The sequence below is a fragment of the Dermochelys coriacea genome, chromosome 3 (assembly GCF_009764565.3).
Source record: "Dermochelys coriacea isolate rDerCor1 chromosome 3, rDerCor1.pri.v4, whole genome shotgun sequence".
In the NCBI taxonomy this organism is placed as follows: Eukaryota; Metazoa; Chordata; order Testudines; family Dermochelyidae; genus Dermochelys; species Dermochelys coriacea.
In genome coordinates this window covers 111,746,528-111,766,466 of record NC_050070.1, presented here as the reverse complement: position 1 = coordinate 111,766,466, position 19,939 = coordinate 111,746,528, and the positions used below count along the sequence as shown (strand labels likewise).

The window sequence follows — 19,939 nt, the reverse complement described above, 5'->3', positions numbered from 1 at the left end:
AACTCTTTCTTAAAGAAAGTGCCAGGAAGGTAAAATATAGGAATTTTCTGCCAACTGGTAGAAGTTGCTAAAGTGCATTCATTTCTAAGGACACTACAACGATGCACTGTTACAGATATTACATTAATAGAGTACCATGGCAGGTCTGTTACTATGGATTGTGAGTGTTTGCTTTTGAAAAATGAAAGGATTATATTAGGTTTGTCTCTACAAAGGAAATGTTTTTTCTTTGTAAACACTCATATTGTGTGTGTCACATTAATTTTGGGTCACCCACTCCCTCCTCTAATGGAATAGTGTTTTGATGTCAAATATATATGTTTTTTTTTTGTGCCTCATTTCAAACAACTGAATCTTTTTTTTTTCTTCTAAGACCCCAATTGTTATAATTAGATTGACTTTGTAATAATAATTTGCACTTACTGTTATGCAGGACCCTTCACCTGAGGACCTCAAAGTACTTTGCAAACACTAATTAAATCTCAACACCAGGGTGGATTTGATTTAAATCAAATTGATTTAAATCACTAGTAAAGAAGACTTCTTTTAATCATGGATTTCTACATAAAAGTGCATTCTTGTTGGTTGTTATAACCTTAATACATACACCTCTACCCCAATATAACGCAACCCACTATAACACGGGTTCGCATACAACACGGTAAAGCAGGCCTCCCCCCTCCCCAAGGTCTGGGAGGCAGGAGCTGTGGGGGGGACACTTTTGGGGGCCCCGCAGGCCCAGAGTGGCCTGGGGGATTAGTGGGGGGGCTGGAAGCAGCCCGCTGCACTTCCCTCGCCCTGTCCCCAGCTATGTCGCTTGGGGGAGGAGGCTTGGGGGAAGGGATCTCTCCCCTGCTCACCAGCAGCAGCGGAAGTGGAGCAGCCCAGCCCCAGCCCGCTCCACTCCGCCAGCTCCCAGCTGTGGTGCTCTGCTTGCCGGTGAGTGCAGGGGGCGTCCTTTCCCCAACCTCCCTGCACTCACCGGCGGCGGGAAGCAGAGCACCGCGGCTGGGAGCTGGTGGAGTGGAGCAGGCTGGGGCCACGTTGCTCCGCTTCCTGCCAGTGAGTGCCTGTCAGGGGGCGGGGGTGTGGATAGGGGTTGGGGCAGTCAAGGAACAGGGAGCAGGGGTGTTGGGGTCCTGGGGGTGATTAGGGATGGGGGGGTCTCTGAAGGGGGCGGTCAGGGGACAAGGAGCAGGGGGATCAAAGCAAGTTTGGTATAACGCGGTTTCACCTATAACGCGGTAAGATATTTTGGCTCCCGCAGACAGCGTTATATCAGGGTAGAAGTGTATTCTTCACAATTTAGAGATGGATGTAGATTTCATTTTTAGAAGGTACACACTCTACATTTTTAAGTGATTTATTTTGAAAACTTTTCAGATTAGTTTTACAGCTATATCAGAAAATGAATGATTGCTTGGTTATTTCATTTACCAAAGGTAACTGAAGCAGATATTTATGAAGTCATTGGGAGGTAAACTATCTCCAATACAACTGATTAATCATTAATATTTGGAGGATTTTCTTGCTATGCTGTATTAGGAGGAGAACATGACCAGACTGACATTTAAATTGTTTTATTTAATTAAAACAACAACATTATGTATTCTGGATTTTTTTCTTCAACAGCAAACGTATAATAATTTAACAAAACAAGTATATGAATTTTTAAATTTAGTTAAACATTCAAGTTTTTTAAAATCAGGTTTGTTTTTGTTAAAATTGTTTTTAACTAAAATAGTTAAATGAAATAGTCATTGTTTTTTTAAATATGTCAGCTAGGTCAACATGAGAAACATAAAATATTGGCTTCTGCAGCTAACTCAGTTGTCTTCACATTCATTTTCCTGTTTGTTCATAATCTGGAAAAGAAAAACAAACTTTCCTGCTTTTTCAGGTCCCAAACGATTTCTCAATTTGCAATGAATCAGTTCAAAGGAAGAAAATATTCTTTCTACACCAGCAGATGAAGCTACTGCTGTTAAAAGTGAGATGATCACTTCAACAGTCTCTGAATCCAAGTGCTTAAGTGACTTCAACCAGTTCAGTGGTGTGACTTTCTTTAAAACATCATCAGCAAACACATATTTCTTGAATGGTTCACCCTTGGCTCTGAAGTTTATTAGAGTTGGCATTATGGAGGGATGATTGTTGGATGTCCATGTCATAGCCAACTCCTTCTGCAGCAGTAAAGGTTTGACCATGGTACCAAGTATGGAGAAAGAAAATGCAAGAAAATGAGCTGGAGATGGTGCTTGTCCCGTTCGTTTTTTTAATGCTTGTAATTTAACTTTGTCATTGCATATTTCTCTTTTTAAGATCTCACTCAGTTCCTTCCAAATTTCAACAGGATCAGTAATAAAACAGCTATTTCCTTTCATTTTGTTCAAGGCTACAGGGTTCTCAGGATGTGTTCAACATTTCTCTTAAGCCCAATGTTGAGAACTTTGGCTGTGACAGTGCCATCTATTTTTTCACAAGTTTGTTCACAAACTGTCATCAAATTACGCCCATTCTTGATATAGTGCTCAACACAGACCACTACTAAGTTCCATTGCTCCACCGATCAAGACTCAGGTTAACAATTTTACCCTCTAGACCTTTTGTACACTGCTCAATTTCTCTTTCATACATTTTATCCAGCAATTTGCCTGCAACATCTGCTCTGTTGGTATCCTGGTCTTAATGACTGAACCATGTTAATGAAGTGTGGGTTCTCAATCATATGAAAAGGAGAGTTTGTTGCATAAACAAACCAGGCAATTTTTTCATCAGTTACCTCTTTTTGTAATCTGCTGGTTCTTATCACAAACGTATCTATGGTTGTTTCTGGATGATGGAGATTTTTTTCCCTCTTTTTGCTACAGGTGATATACTGTGCTATGTGACATACATGATATGACTGAAACACTATCATTGGTAGATAACTCTGAAACTATAGAAAATGATGGTGATCTTGAAGGTGGATAGTCTTCAGAATCCTGTATGTTGAAGAGGGATTCTCCTAAACAAAATAAGTCAGTTAATTATTATAACCGTACTGCTCATTTAGTATTACTCATTGCATTCAGTGACACTCAGTACTACTTTAAAGGTGAAATTGTAAAAGGAAGAACTGCCTCTTTCAGCTATTTATTTTTTTATCACAACTGCATCTAAAAAGATAGTACCATAGAGTAACAACTGTATTTTTCACTCAAACATGAGAATTCAAGAATAGTAAGAACATAAAAATGGCCATACTGGGACAGAACAAAGGTCCATCAAGCCCAGTATCCTGTCTACCAACAGTGGCCAATGCCAGGTGCCCCAGAGGGAGTGAACCTAACAGGCAAAGATCAAGTGATCTCTCTCCTGCCATCCATCTCCACCCTCTGACAAACAGAGGCCAGGGACACCATTCCTTACCCATCCTAGCTAATAGCCATTAATGGACTTAACCTCCATGAATTTATCCAGTTCTCTTTTAAACCCTGTTATAGTCCTAGCCTTCACAACCTCATCAGGCAAGGAGTTCACTCAGTGCACAGTCAACCTGTGGAAGAAGAACTTTCTTTTATTTCAGAGTAGCAGCCGTGTTAGTCTGTATTCGCAAAAAGAAAAGGAGTACTTGTGGCACCTTAGAGACTAACAAATTTATTAGCGCATAAGCTTTCGTGAGCTACAGCTTACTTCATCGGATGCATCTGGTGGAAAAAACAGAGGGGAGATTGATATATACACACACACAGAACATGAAACAATGGGTTTATCATACACACTGTAAGGAGAGTGATCATTTAAGATAAGCCATCACCAGCAGCAGGGGGGGAAAGGAGGAAAACCTTTCATGGTGACAAGCAAGGTAGGCTATTTCCAGCAGTTAACAAGAATATCTGAGGAACAGTGGGGGGTGGGGTGGAGAAATAACATGGGGAAATAGTTTACACAAAGTAAATGACTCATCCATTCCCAGTCTCTATTCAAGCCTAAGTTAATTGTATCCAGTTTGCAAATTAATTCCAATTCAGCAGTCTCTCGTTGGAGTCTGTTTTTGAAGCTTTTTTGTTGAAGGATAGCCACTCTTAGGTCTGTAATCGAGTGACCAGAGAGATTGAAGTGTTCTCCAACTGGTTTTTTGAATGTTATAATTCTTGACGTCTGATTTGTGTCCATTCATTCTTTTACGTAGAGACTGTCCAGTTTGACCAATGGCAGAGGGGCATTGGTGGCACATGATGGCATAGATCACATTGGTAGATGCGCAGGTGAATGAGCCTCTGATAGTATGGCTGATGCGATTAGGCCCTATGATGGTGTCCCCTGAATAGATATGTGGATAGAGTTGGCAACGGGCTTTGTTGCAAGGATAGGTTCCTGGGTTGGTGGTTCTGTTGTGTGGTGTGTGGTTGCTGGTGAGTATTTGCTTCAGATTGGGGGGCTGTCTGTAAGCAAGGACTGGCCTGTCTCCCAAGATCTGTGAGAGTGATGGGTCGTCCTTCAGGATGGGTTGTAGATCCTTGATGATGCGTTGGAGAGGTTTTAGTTGGGGGCTGAAGGTGATGGCTAGTGGCGTTCTGTTCTTTTCTTTGTTGGGCCTGTCCTGTAGTAGGTGACTTCTGGGTACTCTTCTGGCTCTGTCAATCTGTTTCTTCACTTCAGCAGGTGGGCATTGTAGTTGTAGGAATGCATGATAGAGATCTTGTAGGTGTTTGTCTCTGTCTGAGGGGTTGGAGCAAATGCGGTTATATCGTAGAGCTTGGCTGTAGACAATGGATCGTGTGGTATGATCTGGATGAAAGCTAGAGGCATGTAGGTAGGAATAGCGGTCAGTAGGTTTCCGATATAGGGTGGTGTTTATGTGACCATCGCTTATTAGCACCGTAGTGTCCAGGAAGTGGATCTCTTGTGTGGACTGGTCCAGGCTGAGGTTGATGGTGGGATGGAAATTGTTGAAATCATGGTGGAATTCCTCAAGGGCTTCTTTTCCATGGGTCCAGATGATGAAGATGTCATCAATGTAGCACAAGTAGAGTAGGGACGAGAGCTGAGGAAGCGTTGTTCTAAGTCAGCCATAAAAATGTTGGCATACTGTGGGGCCATGCGGGTACCCATCACAGTGCCGCTGATTTGAAGGTATACATTGTCCCCAAATGTGAAATAGTTATGGGTGAAGACAAAGTCACAAAGTTCAGCCACCAGGTTAGCAGTGACATTATCGGCGATACTGTTCCTGATGGCTTGTAGTCCATCTTTGTGTGGAATGTTGGTGTAGAGGGCTTCTACATCCATAGTGGCTAGGATGGTGTTTTTAGGAAGATCACCAATGGACTGTAGTTTCCTCAGGAAGTCAGTGGTGTCTCAAAGATAGCTGGGAGTGCTGGTAACGTAGGGCCTGAGGAGGCGTCTACATAGCCAGACAATCCTGCTGTCAGGGTGCCAATGCCTGAGATGATGGGGCGTCCAGGATTTCCAGGTTTATGGATCTTGGGTAGCAGATAGAATACCCCAGGTCGGGATTCTAGGGGTGTGTTTGTGCGGATTTGTTCTTGTGCTTTTTCAGGGAGTTTCTTGAGCAAATGCTGTAGTTTCTTTTGGTAACTCTCAGTGGGATCAGAGGGTAATGGCTTGTAGAAAGTGGTGTTGGAGAGCTGCCTAGTAGCCTCTTGTTCATACTCTGACCTATTCATGATGACGACAGCACCTCCTTTGTCAGCCTTTTTGATTATGATGTCAGAGTTGTTTCTGAGGCAGTGGATGGCATTGTGTTCTGCATGGCTGTGGTTATGGGGCAAGCGATGCTGCTTTTCCACAATTTCAGCTCGTGCACGTCGGCGGAAGCACTCTATGTAGAAGTCCAGGCTGCTGTTTCGACCTTCAGGAGGAGTCCACCCAGAATCCTTCTTTTGTAGTGTTGGTAGGAAGGTCTCTGTGGGTTAATATGTTGGTCAGAGGCGTGTTGGAAATATTCCTTGAGTCGGAGATGTCGAAAATAGGATTCTAGGTCACCACAGAACTGTATCATGTTCGTGGGGGTGGAGGGGCAAAAGGAGAGGCCCTGAGATAGGACAGATTCTTCTGCTGGGCTAAGAGTATAGTTGGATAGATTAACAATATTCTTTTATTTGTTTTAAACCTGCTGGCCATTAATTTCATTTAGTGGCCCCTAGTCCTTATATTATGGGAACAAGTAAATAACTGTTTCTTGTTCACTTTCTCCACACCACTCATGATTTTATATACCTCTATCATATCCCCCCTCAGTCTCCTCTTTTCCAAGCTGAAAAACCTCTTTAGTCCAGAAGAAAGACTGGCAATCCTTAAGAAAGAAGTATGAAATAAAAAAGTTTACCAACCTGAAGATTCTGCATGTTCAGACATGTTCCTTTCATCATCTTCAACCCAGCTTCTGCCTGAGAAGGAACATTTCTCATGATGTTGTTTCATTCGGGCAACCAGGCCTTGCATTTCTTTGTTGCACTGTTTGCATTTTGCACACATGCCTGTCTTACCCACAGGTAGCAGAACTTCATTAAAATATTCCCAAACTGGATCTCTTTTATTGCCTGCTGCCATAATAGGTTTTCCCTTCTCGTGAGAGAATGGTATGTTAGATCTCAAATCAATGACGGCTACACTCAGAAAGACCTCAAGACTTCTGGAATATGCTGCTCAAACAGTTTCACTTTTGTTTCTACTGCTTGTCCCTCCCTTCTCACATTTATCTCCAGACTGCTTCTCCTTGTCCAGATCTATTCTGCCTCCAACAATCTTCTATTCATCGAACTTTCTGAAACTTTGCACTTTTAGAGAGAGGTCAGGGATTGACTCTATGTACACAAATTTGCTGAGGGACAATAGGGTTGAGGTCTGTTATCTCTCCCCTCTATATATTATTTATTTATTTAAAAAGATTTTTGCTGTTAACAAGCATGTTATCTCTGGAGACCCAAATCCACAGTTTGAGAACTGCAAACTGAGCATCTCTGATGGTATCTTCTAGACTGAGCACTGACTACCCATTTCCCAGTGGGTAGATAGAAAGATTAACCTAAATAATCTATACAGAAGCCCCTCGAACTCTATAAGATTGGGTCCCTAATCCATGAACTATTGGAATTCATTTATAAAACTTTTCTTAATCATTACATTAATGTATTCTCATATTATAGAATTAGACTTTTTATTCCCTATTACGTGATAAGATAGCTTTGAGCTATAATGTATCTTAATTAAAACTATCTTTAGATATTTTTTTTCCTCAAAAAACATTGTATAAAAAAATCTGATTTAAATAAAAAATCCAATTTTTTTAAATTGATTTTTATCCATCCTGCCCAACACCCCTCTGAGGTAGGTAAGTATTATGTATAAACCCTATGAGTGAAATCCTCACGCCCATTCCAGCCCCTTCATATGAGGTAAAGGGTCAGAGTAGTGTAAGGGGGCCCTAAAAGCCCTGTATTTGGTCAAGGAAGAATTGCCTCAGTGCAAGCACTGCAGAAGAAAGAAATAAGGACGTCTTTGTAGGAGGACATCTTGGGGAATGAGTTTGCATCATGCAGTGCTGCACTGATTCTGGGAAGTTCTGTAGCCCACATGGTACTTGGGAAAGCCTTCAGAGCTTGTACAGGCCCTCTGGGCTTTTAAGTTACAGCAGAGGGCATGCCCAACACCCAAAACAGCCCAGGATGGGTGGATGTAAAAGTGGCTTAAAGCCCCCCTAAATCCTCTCCTTCTGGGCTGTGACTTCTGTAAGAACAAGATGTAATTTATAGCTATTGTACTGATGGGTAAATGAAGGTACAGAGAAGTAAAATTTTGCCAAAGTTCACATAGCAGGTGTGTAGCAGAGTCAAGAGTAAAACCCCAGAGTTCTGAGTCCTCACACCGTACCTACTTGAAACCACTAGACAGTATTGCCTTTACAGACATTTTTTAATGGTCTATGGTGTTTGTAACTTCTTTCTGTATTGAGAGTCTTTATAATGTATCATTCCCACCTTTTTTTCCCATTACTGTAGTGACACTTTTAGGGAAATACTTGACTGGAAAGATCTCCTAGACTCAAGGCTGCTTTTGCAATTAACATACAACTCTTCTCATCCCTACATGGGGTAAGCTATATTGGCCAACGCAGGCGGGGATGAGAGTTATGACTTTGACCTCCATCCCACTCCCTAATGAGGTAGTCTTTTGTGGACCCCCTGTGGTATCTAAGTTCAAGTACTAAGAGTACAATCAGCCCTGGCATTATTAAATACTTTCAGATTTTTTGACCATCACCAGCTTTACTAGTACTGAACCGTGTATTTCAACATGCTGTGTTACGAATAAGTAATTACTTTTTTTTTTTTTGGTCATCCTCCAATACCAATTTAAGTCCAATGGGACATCCTTTCATTGACATTAATTGGCTTTGATCAGGTCTATATAGCATTAATTACTATCTTTTCATAAAATCACTAGTAAAAACAAATATCAAGAAACTATAAGTAAGAGAACTACAAACTGGTTTGATTGTGTGAAAAAGGTCTTAAAGGCAATGTTAAAAAGCTGAATGTTATTTTATATAAATTATAAATAATACTGCGCAAGGGAAAGGTTTTCAGCAATTCATGTTTTACCTGAATACCGCAGTGTGCTTCTATATGGTAACAGTGTAATTGTTTTAAATTAGATGAGCAAAGTTATTGCTACAGTTCATTTAATCTTTAGACTAGATTTGTTTTTCAAAACGAATCATCTTTTCGTATCAAGTCAAGGAAACAAAGAGAACAGCTTAGATGGAAAAAAGAGTATTAGCACCTCCAAGACATCTCATTGTGTTCCTGCAACTTGGTAAATGCTACCTCGTGATTAAAACCTTCAAAACAGGAGAGCAAATGTCTTTATAGTACTATAATCCTTTATAAAATAGCACATGCAGACATAGAGTATAATTTATTCAGTAATTTCTTACATCTTCACAAATAACCAGTAACATCACATAAACTTTGCACAGCTGAGCCCAATGAGCTCAGACAGCCTTTGCCATGACATCGGCTAAGTCACTATAATGTAAAAATAATTCAGTTTGATTAAAGCTGTTAGGATTTGTTTAAAGTCTTGAGATATACTCTTAAGGGGAAAGTCTTATTATCAGCTCCTGCTATGACTTACGTGCACTGTACGTAAAAATTCAAATTAGCTGGAATATTTTCATAGTGATTTTAACAGTCCTGCAATGTCTATGTTAGATTTGGCATTTCATTACAGATATAGGCTTCTGGAAAATCAAATACGTACTGACAACAGTAGCAAATTATTTACTTTATAAAAATGTTACTGCATATTCATACTACCTTATGCTTCCTTTTAAATAATACTAATAAGCAATCCCTTGTGTTTAGCTCTATCTAATATCACAGTATAAATCTCAAAATTAAGTGCACTTAATAAAATGGATATTCTTGTCATAATTTTTATAATCTATCCTGCACAAAATATACTCTTACATCATAAACCAGCAGCAAACAGTTACAGCAAACTCTGGAGTTATTATTTCTACTATGCATTAGCAAATGTTTCTCTCTTTACCAACAAAGTTTTATGTGATAACCAGCTTCTTAATTTGCTTAATAGTCTTCCCCCAGACATCGCATATAAAAGCTAAATTCTAATGAAACCACAGTAACAGAAAAGTGGAGATTAGAGCAAACAGAGATCTGAAACAGTTAAGTCATGCAGTTAAACTTTAATTACAGAAGTTGGGACTGTGCCTCATTAATTGGTCTAGGCAGTTCATTAGCTTCAGCTTCCTATTATTAGCACAATCATTTTAACATCACATTTTAAACCCCTGAGTTCATGTTGTGGTGTTTCTTTAAAAAAGAAATAATAGTTGTTTAAATTTTCAGTAAAGAATCTTTCTTTGATTCTGGGTAGTGTTATCCAATTAATTTATGCATCTAAAAATCAAACATATAAATTTGAAAAATATATTTACATTACTCCTAAAAGAGAGTGTGTTTTAGGTATAGGACAGATTATATATAAAGTGCTCTGTTTATACTTTCTCTCTTCCAATGGTCCTTGCCCACACCTGCTGGAATTCAGCTGAACATTCTAAGATGGTTCCTAGCAATCAAAATGCATTTACAGAGTCCTCAGATGTTACGTCACTGTTTCATGTCCAACCACAGGCTTCATAGATACTAAGGTCAGAAGGGACCATTCTGATCATCTAGTCTGACCACCTGCACAACGTAGGCCACAGAATCTCACCTACCCACTCCTGTGAAAAACCTCACCTATGTCTGAACTATTGAAATCCTCAAATCGTGGTTTAAAGACTTCAAGGAGCAGAGAATCCTCCCTCAAGTGACCTGTGCCCCATGCTACAGAGGAAGACAAAAAACCTCCAGGTCCTCTTCCAATCTGCCCTGGAGGAAAATTCCTTCCCGACCCCAAATGTGGCAATCAGCTAAACCCTGAGCATATGGGCAAGATTCACCAGCCAGATACTACAGAAAATTCTTTCCTGGGTAACTCAGATCCCACCCATCTAATATCCCATCACAGGCCATTAGGCCTATTTACCATGAATATTCAAAGATCAATTAATTACCAAAATCACGTTATCCCATCATACCATCTCCTCCATAAACTTATCAAGTTTAATCTTAAAGCCAGATAGATCTTTTCCCCCACTGCTTCCCTTGGAAGGCTATTCCAAAACTTCACTCCTCTGATGGTTAGAAACCATCGTCTAATTTCAAGTCTAAACTTCCTGGTGGCCAGTTTATATCCATTTGTTCTTGTGTCCACATTGGTACTGAACTTAAATAATTCCTCTCCCTCTCCGGTATTTATCCCTCTGATATATTTATAGAGAGCAATCATATCTCCCCTCAACCTTCTTGTAATTAGGCTAAACAAGCCAAGCTCCTTAAGTCTCCTTTCATAAGACAAGTTTTCCATTCCTCGGATCATCCTAGTAGCCCTTCTCTGTACCTGTTCCAGTTTGAATTCATCCTTCTTAAACATGGGAGACCAGAACTGCACACAGTATTCCAGGTAAGGTCTCACCAGTGCCTTGTATAACGGTACTAAAACCTCCTTATCCCTACTGGAAATACCTCTCCTGATGCATCCCAAGACCACATTCACTTTCCTATAACTCCGTATACAAAATAACACTAACTGAACACGTTACTTAACATTCGCCACAGGCACCAATCCTGCAAACACTTCTAGTCTGAGTAGGTGTTTGCAAGACTGAGGTCTTAAACTGTAAGCTAGTCAGTGTAAACACTATCTCTTTATTTGTATGTACAGCACATAGCACAATGGGGACCTAACCTCTACTGGAGTCTAACAGATTCTATAGCATAAACAGTAATGTGAGCAATGCTATATTTAAAGGGGTAGTTGGTTACAAAACCAACATCTTTCTATATGAGGAAAGGAATAGGATTATTTGTTTGAGCTTGCTCAAACCTTTGTTGAAACGCTTTAGCTATGTGGTCGGTAACCAAGGATAAAATATAGCAGGTATATTGAAGACATAGGGATGAAATATAAATATTAATTCATGTGTAAGTCTCAGGCTTGTAAAATATTTAGCTTAGCCAAATTAGACCTTAGGATAAATTAGCTATATTAAAAAGTTAAATTAGCATAAGTAAGTTAATAATAAACTTGCTGAGCTTGTAGCTGTTTGTGATATACTGATATTTTGAAAATAACTGTGTTTGGAATATTGTGTCTACAAGAGATGACCGTTAGTAGCTAGGATGAAATGTTAGAGACTTCCTTAAGGTAAACTGCCTGTTACTATGATGATAAAGTGATGTAAATGTTAATAAGGGGAACTCACAAGTTCACCTATGGAAAATGGGGCACCCCAAAGTAGTGGGGTGTGGAGGTTCAAGTAAGGAAAAGGGGTTAAAACCTTAAATATATATGAACCTAACACATTCTAAAGGCTGTATCCCAACCTGCGAGCCTTGAGGGGGAGATGGCAGGATGCCAACAGTGGTGTGGATGATGACTAACACGGGATTTTTCCAGAAGATATAGTGCGAGTAATGCAAATACTAGGCGTTCAGTATTGGTCTCTCTGTCCTTTACCAGACTGCTGTTTGGTTTGCTAGTAACATGACCAGTTGGAGTAGAGCTGCGGCCCCCTTCCGATGATAACTTCTGCAGGGTAGTCAGTGCGGGGACTGAACTCTCCCCGAGCGAGGAAGATGTTAGCCCTCCCCTGGGGGTACTGGGCACCAGGCTGCGCTCACCCACCCCCACAGAGAAGGCTGCAGCTCAGTATCTGTTGCAGAGAGGGTTGGCAGCAGCCGCAATTTCACAGAGCTAAACTGCGCTCCGACAGCGCCTGACCCTCAAGCCCAGCGCCGCTCCCCGCAGCGGCACCGCTCAGCAACCTGCCCCGCCTCAGGGGTTCTCCTCGCCATCCCCCTCCACACCCTACACGCGCTCACCCCCACGCTTCCAACGTGCGCGTGCGCATGAGGGGCGTGTTAGCTCCCCGCCCCTTTCGTGCCTCGCCCCCATTCGCCACGCGTTCACGTGATGACGACAGAACCCGGAAGTAAGCGGGGTCCGTATGGTCCCTGGGGCGGCCGGGAGGTGACGCTGCTATGTTGTTCCGCTTCGGGGTGGTGCTGCCGGCCGGGCTGACCGAGGGGGACGTGGTGCTCATGGTGGCCGGCTCGCGGCCGGAGCTGGGCCAGTGGGACCCGCAGCGCGCGCTGCCCATGAGGCCCGCGCGCCCGGCGGCCCCGCTCCCCGCCCAGGAGCCCGCGCTGTGGTTGGCGGAGGCGGCGCTGCCGGACGAGGAGGCCGCGGGCACCTTCTGGTACAAGTTCCTGCAGCGCCGGGGCGCCGACACCGTCTGGGAAGGTAGCGGCGGGGCGCGGCCGCCGGGATCGCCTCCCTAGCCCCTCCCCCCGCGCTCTCTGCGGGCCCCTGCCCCGGGCGGCTGCTGCTGGGCCTGTGGAGGGGCGGGGGGGGCTCAGCCAGCCGGGGCCGCGCTCAGAGCAGCCGCTTTGCGGGAGGGGGCGCTGCCCGCCGCCGTGTGGCTCCCGTTGCGCTTCGGTTCTAGGGAGCTCGGAGTCTCCCCCGGCAGCGCACCCGCACCGGGCTCTGGGCACCCTCCCGCTGCTCCCCCTCTGCCTGCACGATCCCCCGCTCAGCCCCGGCGTGGGGCGAGCGCCTAGCAGCCGATTTCTAACCTAAGGCTTAATCTGCACCTAAGACTAGCTTGACCTCACTGTTTCGCTCCGGCCTGCGAGCAGTGGCTGCCACGCACTAAGGGTGTTGAGGAGGCTCGGTCGCTGCTGGAAGAATTCTTCCAATCCCCTCTGGCTTAACTACAGCGACGGAAAACCCCCTTCCCTCCATACAGGAAGCATCTGCACTACAGCGTTGTAGGGGCACAACTGCGCCACTGTAGTGTAGAGGTGCCCAGGGCTAAGTGTCTAGTAATAAGGAAGAAGAGGGAAGAAGTACAGGATTTGGGGTGGGCATCGGCACTCTACTCCCTTTATTGGTGTGTGTGTCATGCACTCTTGTTTTGCACTTGTGAACAAGCTGTTCAGCAGTGAAGAAGTTTAAATTTCATTTATTGGATTATACTGTCAATGAAAGATCTCAAGAAAGAGAACCATGTGCAACCACTTATATAATGGAAAAACACCTTCTACTGTCGACCACAAAGAATTCAGAGTGTGTCCAGTACAAAGGCCAAGAGAAAACCTGTTAAGAGCTTTATCACAAAGTTTGCCTTTTACAGAAGGAAATCGGCACATGGTGTAAAATTTGCTACCTCACATAACACAAGCCAAACTGCTAATTAGAACCGTGGCATATCCAAAATAAAGGTTTCAGTCAAACAATCATTTGACTGAATTGTTTAATCATTTTGTAATTATTATTTGTGTTGTGATAGCACCCAAAATGTGCTAGGTGTTTTTACAGAGATAGGCTCTTCCTTGAAGAGCTGAAGAAGCCAGACACTGATGATAAAAGGTGGGATTATAGTTACATAGTAAATCACTAAACTCTGTGTTTGATCCAGATAAGTCTCTCAACTTGTAAGAAATATAATTCCTTGGTAATCAGTATTTATGTAGAGCCCCGTTCTAATAAAACTGTCACTGTGGCTCAGATTTTATCCAACAGGGTTACAGCAGTCTGCCCCAAAAATATATAAGTATGTCAATGTAGCTGGCTCAGCTTTCTTTGGAGCAAAATTGCAGCTTTATTTTTCTTATCAAGGAAAATTTAGTTCAGTGGCGGTAAGCTTTTCAGTATTTTTCTCTTGTATATTATGCCAAACTCTGAGATTGGTTCAGGGTCCAGACAAATACAGTACGAGTTTTCTTTCCTATCAGATCATTTACTTTACAGGGAATTTTAAGGATTCTGTCTTTACCGTGTACATGTGAGGAATCCAGAAAATACATGGTAAAGCCTTTCTGCCTTTATCAACCATCTGATTGCTTGCAAAATGTGGGTTTTCTTTATAAAGTGGAAGGATTTTGGTAATCATCTTCCTGAAGGTATTGGAATTAAAACTTTCACTTTTTTATTGTAAACACAGAATAGTTGAATTATGTATACACAGAGGATTTTCTAGGATTGCAGTTACTTGCAATCTTCTTCCTTTTAAATTGGTAACAGAAAAAAGTCAGATAAAGCATCCTCTTTTCTAGATTTTTAAGACTACCAGAAAACAATTCCATTAGTCATTCTTCCATATATTCTTTCTTCCACATTGTGCATTCCTAGAGTTTTAGTGCAACAAGGGAAGATTCTGATCATCTAGTCAGACACAACACAGGCCATAGAATTACAGGCCAGTAATTCCTGCTTCAAGCCCAGGATTCATTAAAATTTTTAAAATGAACTCAACATCTGAACTAGCATGGTGGCCTTTTGTAGCTGGTGAGCTTTTCGGTTAAAATAATCAAAGGAAGAATTGGAAAAAACATATTACATCACTAGTCTCCTGCCAATTCATGATTGTTCCCTACACCATTTTCTAGTGCTTTAGGCAATCTAGTTTTTAAAGGGACTTTCACTTCCCTTAGGGTATATCTACAATACAAACCTGCAGTGGTGCATGTCCACACTACCCTCCTTATCTTGGTGAAGTGTGTCCTCGCTAGGAGAGCATCCACTGACCTAAGAGGGGCAGTGTGGGGAGCTGAGAGTCAGGTCTCTCAGATCAGCCCCACGGGCTTCCAGTGGACTTCTTTCCCCCCCACCCCCGTTCCCCACTAGGCGCGGGGCAAGCAGCTCAGGGCCTCTGATCATGGGGAATGGGTGGGGGGGGGCCGCTTGGGCTTCTTGCCCCAGTACCCAGCCAGGAGCGGGGTCCAAAGTCACCCCAGCTTCCAGCCAAGAGCAGGATCCAAAGCTGCCCTATCTCCTGGGGGAGCCGAGGCTTTCTTTTCAATTTTATGGCTCCTGCAGTGAAATTAACAAGACAGCAGATGTAAGGGACACAGTGTCTACACAGACAGTGTGTCACCCTAACTACACCGACATAAGCCTTAAGCCTCTCGGGAAGGGTGGAGTTATTTTGTCAGTGTAGTAGTGCAGTTGTATCGGTGGGAGGAAGGCTGTAGTGTAGACACCGATATAATTAAATCATCATAATCTTCCTTATGTCGACCTAACTGTGTAATGTTGACCAGCGGTTCTCAAACTTCATTGCACTGCGACCCCCTTTTGACAACAAAAATTACTACATGACCATGTGGGTGGGAGGGATGAGACGACTGAAGCTTGAGCCCGAGCCGAAACTCTGGCTTCAGCTCCAGGTGAGGGGCTTGGGCTTTGGCTTCAACCCCAGGCCCTAGCAAGTCTAAAGCTAGCCCTGGTGACCCTATTAAAATGGGGTCATGACCCACAGTTTGAGAACCATTGCCTTAGACTATTTCAGTGAATTTCACTGTAATATCTTGGACATGAGAGAGTGGGCACTTAGTTGTTTGCTTAATCTGCTAAAGATCCGATTCTGTGCCTCCTCAGCGATGGGCAGTTGAGACTTAGTGTAAGGGGGAAAAGATGAATTAAAGGATATTATCTTTTTTAAATAAGGAGCAACTTGTATTTTAAAATGCACAAACTACTACTACTAAAGTTTAATTCTGTGCACAGACGAAGCAAGTGACAATACAGCTGTGCTTCGCACATTAGGGAGGATACATATAAAATTTCAGTCGTCTGCACATACAGGTTATGGAGGAAGACATGCCATAATTTACATACAAAGGCAAGCAAAATAAATTTAAAAAGAATAAACAGCTAACAATCTGTGTCTTTGAAAACATCACTTGATATGATATACTTAGGCCATGTGACTAATGAAATTTATTATATATGACAACTGAATTAGACATACTCAGCCTGTTTTGACAATTTCTTTCTTTTGCAGAAGTCCAGGAAAGGTGAACTTATGAAATCAAAATCTCTCATCCATCCAAAGGAGCAATAAATGAGGCCCTTTTCTAGAAGGGGCAATGTCCAAAATAACACGTTACCTTGTCAATGATGGTGTGTAGGAAGTCCCGGCAGACTTCCACTCTAAGGTTACACAGTATATGAGCAGCAATAAAGATAAGTGTTTCAAACTTGCTTTGGTGTCAGTCTGAAGTTGTTATTCTGTAGCTTGAATGAAAAGAGAAGCTAGGAAAGTGGGGGCAACTTTATCACCAGTTGTGTCAGATACTCAATGATTGACTGCTAATAATCAGGATAGGACCCAGGGCACATGCAAGAAATGTGCAAGTGAGGCTTTTGGGTGACTGATTTTGGTTAGAAGAGCCCAGTTTAGCTAGAGTGAGTAAAAACCCCTTTTGTGTTAAAACATCATTCAGCTTCCCATAGAATTTAGCTGCAGTGAGGCTAACCTGTACTTATTGGGAAATGTTTCTCCCCCTTCTCTTTTACATTGTGAAAATGTCTTGAACCAATTTACATGTAACCATGGAGGCCCAGTTCAGACATATCATAATATAAAAGCTTCTGTTAATCTCTGGGTGCTTGTTTAATGGGTGGTGTACTGAGTATATTCTAATTTTGCCATAAATACTCCTTCAGGACTAACCTATATGGAATTTTATTTTTTTATCATGGTGAGTATTCAGCAATCTGAACTTCTTGCCTGGCTGCAAAGGAAGAGAACATCCTGTGGATTGTCGGTGTACTGCTGAGCTTGTATGGTAGTCATTTGAGTGGTTCCTCTGTTCTCAGTCACCAAAAATGGTTAGATCTTTAACCCTCAGATTCCTGGATATCATTGTTCTTGATTATAAGAGTGAAAAGGAGCTTAACAAGAGGTTTTCCCCTTCCAATAATTAAAAAAAGGACTGCAAGACACTGTCAAAGATGGATCAATTAAAAACTTTGACTATTATACCTGTGATCCTCTGTATTCGGTTGTAAAAAATTACAGTTTGAAAACAGATCTGGATTCTTTTCTTTAAAAAATTTATAAGATATAAATCAACGTGTGTCGGATGTTCAATACCATCTGTGTTTAAGGTGAAAATGAACCAATCCTCAGGAAAACATTTATAACAGTTATTAGAATATCTGCATCTCTGAAGGCATAGTAACAATCAATAGTGCTATAGGAGTGGGCAGAATTATATTTGTTACAAATATCTGGGTGTAGGCACTCCTATGCAACTAAAGGGATTTCCATCCAGTTGTGTGTGTAACATGTTATATCACATCAATTATGATGTGAGGCTTATTTGTTACACATTGGCAGCTGTAAGTACGGAAACTATTTTGAAATAGGATTTTAATCTGATAATGTTCCTTAAAATATACATCAAAAATACTGTGTATAATACTTATTTACATCTTCAAAGTATATTACAAAGATAACCAATCCTCATAAATATTCCTGCAGGATAAGTAGGTATCACTATTTTACAGATGAAGAAACTGAGGCAGAGAGATCATGGTTCTCCCAAGCCAGTGACACAGCCAGCATCAAAGCTAGAATTGGATAGATTTGTGCTTGGACCACAAATCTATATGCATCATGGCCAAAGGAAGGCTACTGCAGCTATATTACTTGACTGAGCTTGCTTGTTATGGCCCTTACCCTCTCTATGTTCAAGTCCCTCCTGAAAATGCATCTCTGCCAAGAGGCCTATGGAAAAATTGATGGCTGACCATGATAAGCTTGAGGAGTATGTATGTGTATATGTATATATATTTGCCCATAACTATATATCCTATACAGCTTCTACACGGTTTGTCTGCCTTTGTATCGTAAGCTCCTCAGAGCAGGGATTGTGCCCTTTTCCATTTGTAAAGTGCCAGCATATTGTGGCTGCTACCACAAACAAATAGTAATATTTGTGTTTATAGCCTCAGTCTTAAGATCATACTAATACAGGTTTTTTTCAGTGAATTCACTTATTTAAACAGTAGAGAATGGGCAGGGTGTGTTTACGATAAAATAACATAATATACACTCAAAGCACTTAACACATTTAGTTTTCCCCCAAATAATTAATCTTGTTCACATTAATCTTCCCACTTTTGTTTTCTAGGGATTCTCTGAATTCCAAATGAAATCTTGACGATCTCTCATTTTTCTTGCTTTCAGGAACAGCTGGTGCCTTATGGCAAACCTTGAAAAACAATTCAATTTAAAAACGCTTATGCTACAAAGCGTGGGGCTGAGTCTGCTGCCTCCGCAGCATCCCAGCCCCTGCCAAAAAGTTTTGTAATTTCAGTTAGACATACAGTTAGTGTTGGCTAATAAAGTCATATAAATAGTGGAAAAAACAACAAGTAAAATATATTCATAATTTTCAAGTTCCTTGAGCATTTAATGGTCGGAAAATAGTAGTGGTCATATGGCACATTACAGCTTAAATAAGAAAGCAAACCATATTTATAGCGAGCGCACTTTTTTTTCCTAGTGCAGGAGCGATCAAGCAGGGTTGGCAACTTTCAGACCTATGCTTTAGCTCCTTCCATTAAAACATACTACTACTTCTGTCAGTATGTAATAAAAAGAACTCTCCATAAATGGTAGTGGATTCTTCAGCTTTTAAAACACAGCTCTGTTGGCTACTGAAGAGAAGAGTGTACTCTTTCACATTAAACTAATTGGTTAAGCGTCAAGATGCTGGTGTTAGTGCCTACATGCCGGATGCTTTAAAAACACTGAGAACAGCCATGCCTGTGGGTTTAATTGTTGCTCTTCTTCAGACTCCAGTGAGACTTCTTGCTTCCCACTTCTAGGTGTGTTTAGTCCATATCTCTTATCTTACTCCGCATGAATTATCAGTCCCAAGTAGGGAGTGCTCTTGTGATTAGTGCTCTACTTTTTCTCTGGATCCTATTGGTGTGGTTCCCAATATTTTGTGTCCACTTCTTAGTAGGCGTCTTGTTAAGTTGCTCAAGCCCGGGCCATAGTACAAGTCACTGCATTTGGATTGCCTAATTATGTCCCTCAACCAGTCATCATGCAGGGATTTGCTTTTCATTCCATTTTGGGTTAATGGGTAACTTCTAGAAAAATTGCAGTATGCCAAAAACATTTTCAAAGACTAGTTTTGGTTTTCTTTTCTTCTCAGCATTTAAGCAAATGACTACATCAAGAAATGGTTCCCAAACTTACTGTAGTCCCCCTTGTGATGGACTGGTGAATCCTCTAACTTCTCCCTGTTATATGGTTGCCATATGCTTTTCTTTCATGATCTCCTTTTCAACTTTTTCATTCCCATCTTTCCTCCTCTTTACCTTCTATTATTTTATTGATTTTTGTAGCTCCCATCCAGTTTTCTCCTACTCAAAACAAAAAAGAAAATAAACACTGCTTGGGGCAGGTGGTCTTCACTTTTTGGCTGTGAGGGACCAGCACACATGCTGTCATGGCTGATTGAATGTTACAAAAGAAGATGTGCAAAGGTGCGAC

At 41.7% G+C, this 19,939-nt stretch overlaps 1 protein-coding gene and 1 long non-coding RNA gene across 8 annotated transcripts in view; one reads left to right on the top strand and one right to left on the bottom strand.

The window, feature by feature from the left end:
- Positions 1–19,939, top strand: part of EPM2A (EPM2A glucan phosphatase, laforin) — a 105,336-nt gene that overhangs the window by 42,790 nt on the left and 42,607 nt on the right. For 2 of the 7 annotated variants that reach the window (XR_006280022.1, XM_038393892.2), the window contains exon 1: positions 12,551–12,882. The exons of 1 other annotated variant lie outside the window; for it this stretch is intronic. Coding sequence is in view for 5 of the 6 variants with exons in the window: in XM_038393892.2 (XP_038249820.1) it covers positions 12,621–12,882 (262 nt within the window). In the remaining variant the exon portion in view is untranslated. Of the gene's footprint in view, positions 1–12,550; positions 12,883–13,302; positions 18,068–19,939 lie in introns of those variants that run through there. 4 more of the 7 variants (XM_043511149.1, XM_043511146.1, XM_043511148.1 and 1 more) reach the window with 4 other exon arrangements.
- Positions 8,907–12,497, bottom strand: LOC122459374. Its single transcript, XR_006280023.1, has 2 exons — positions 11,128–12,497; positions 8,907–10,167 (listed from the first exon to the last, which is right to left on the bottom strand). It is a non-coding gene; the product is annotated as an uncharacterized LOC122459374 (long non-coding RNA).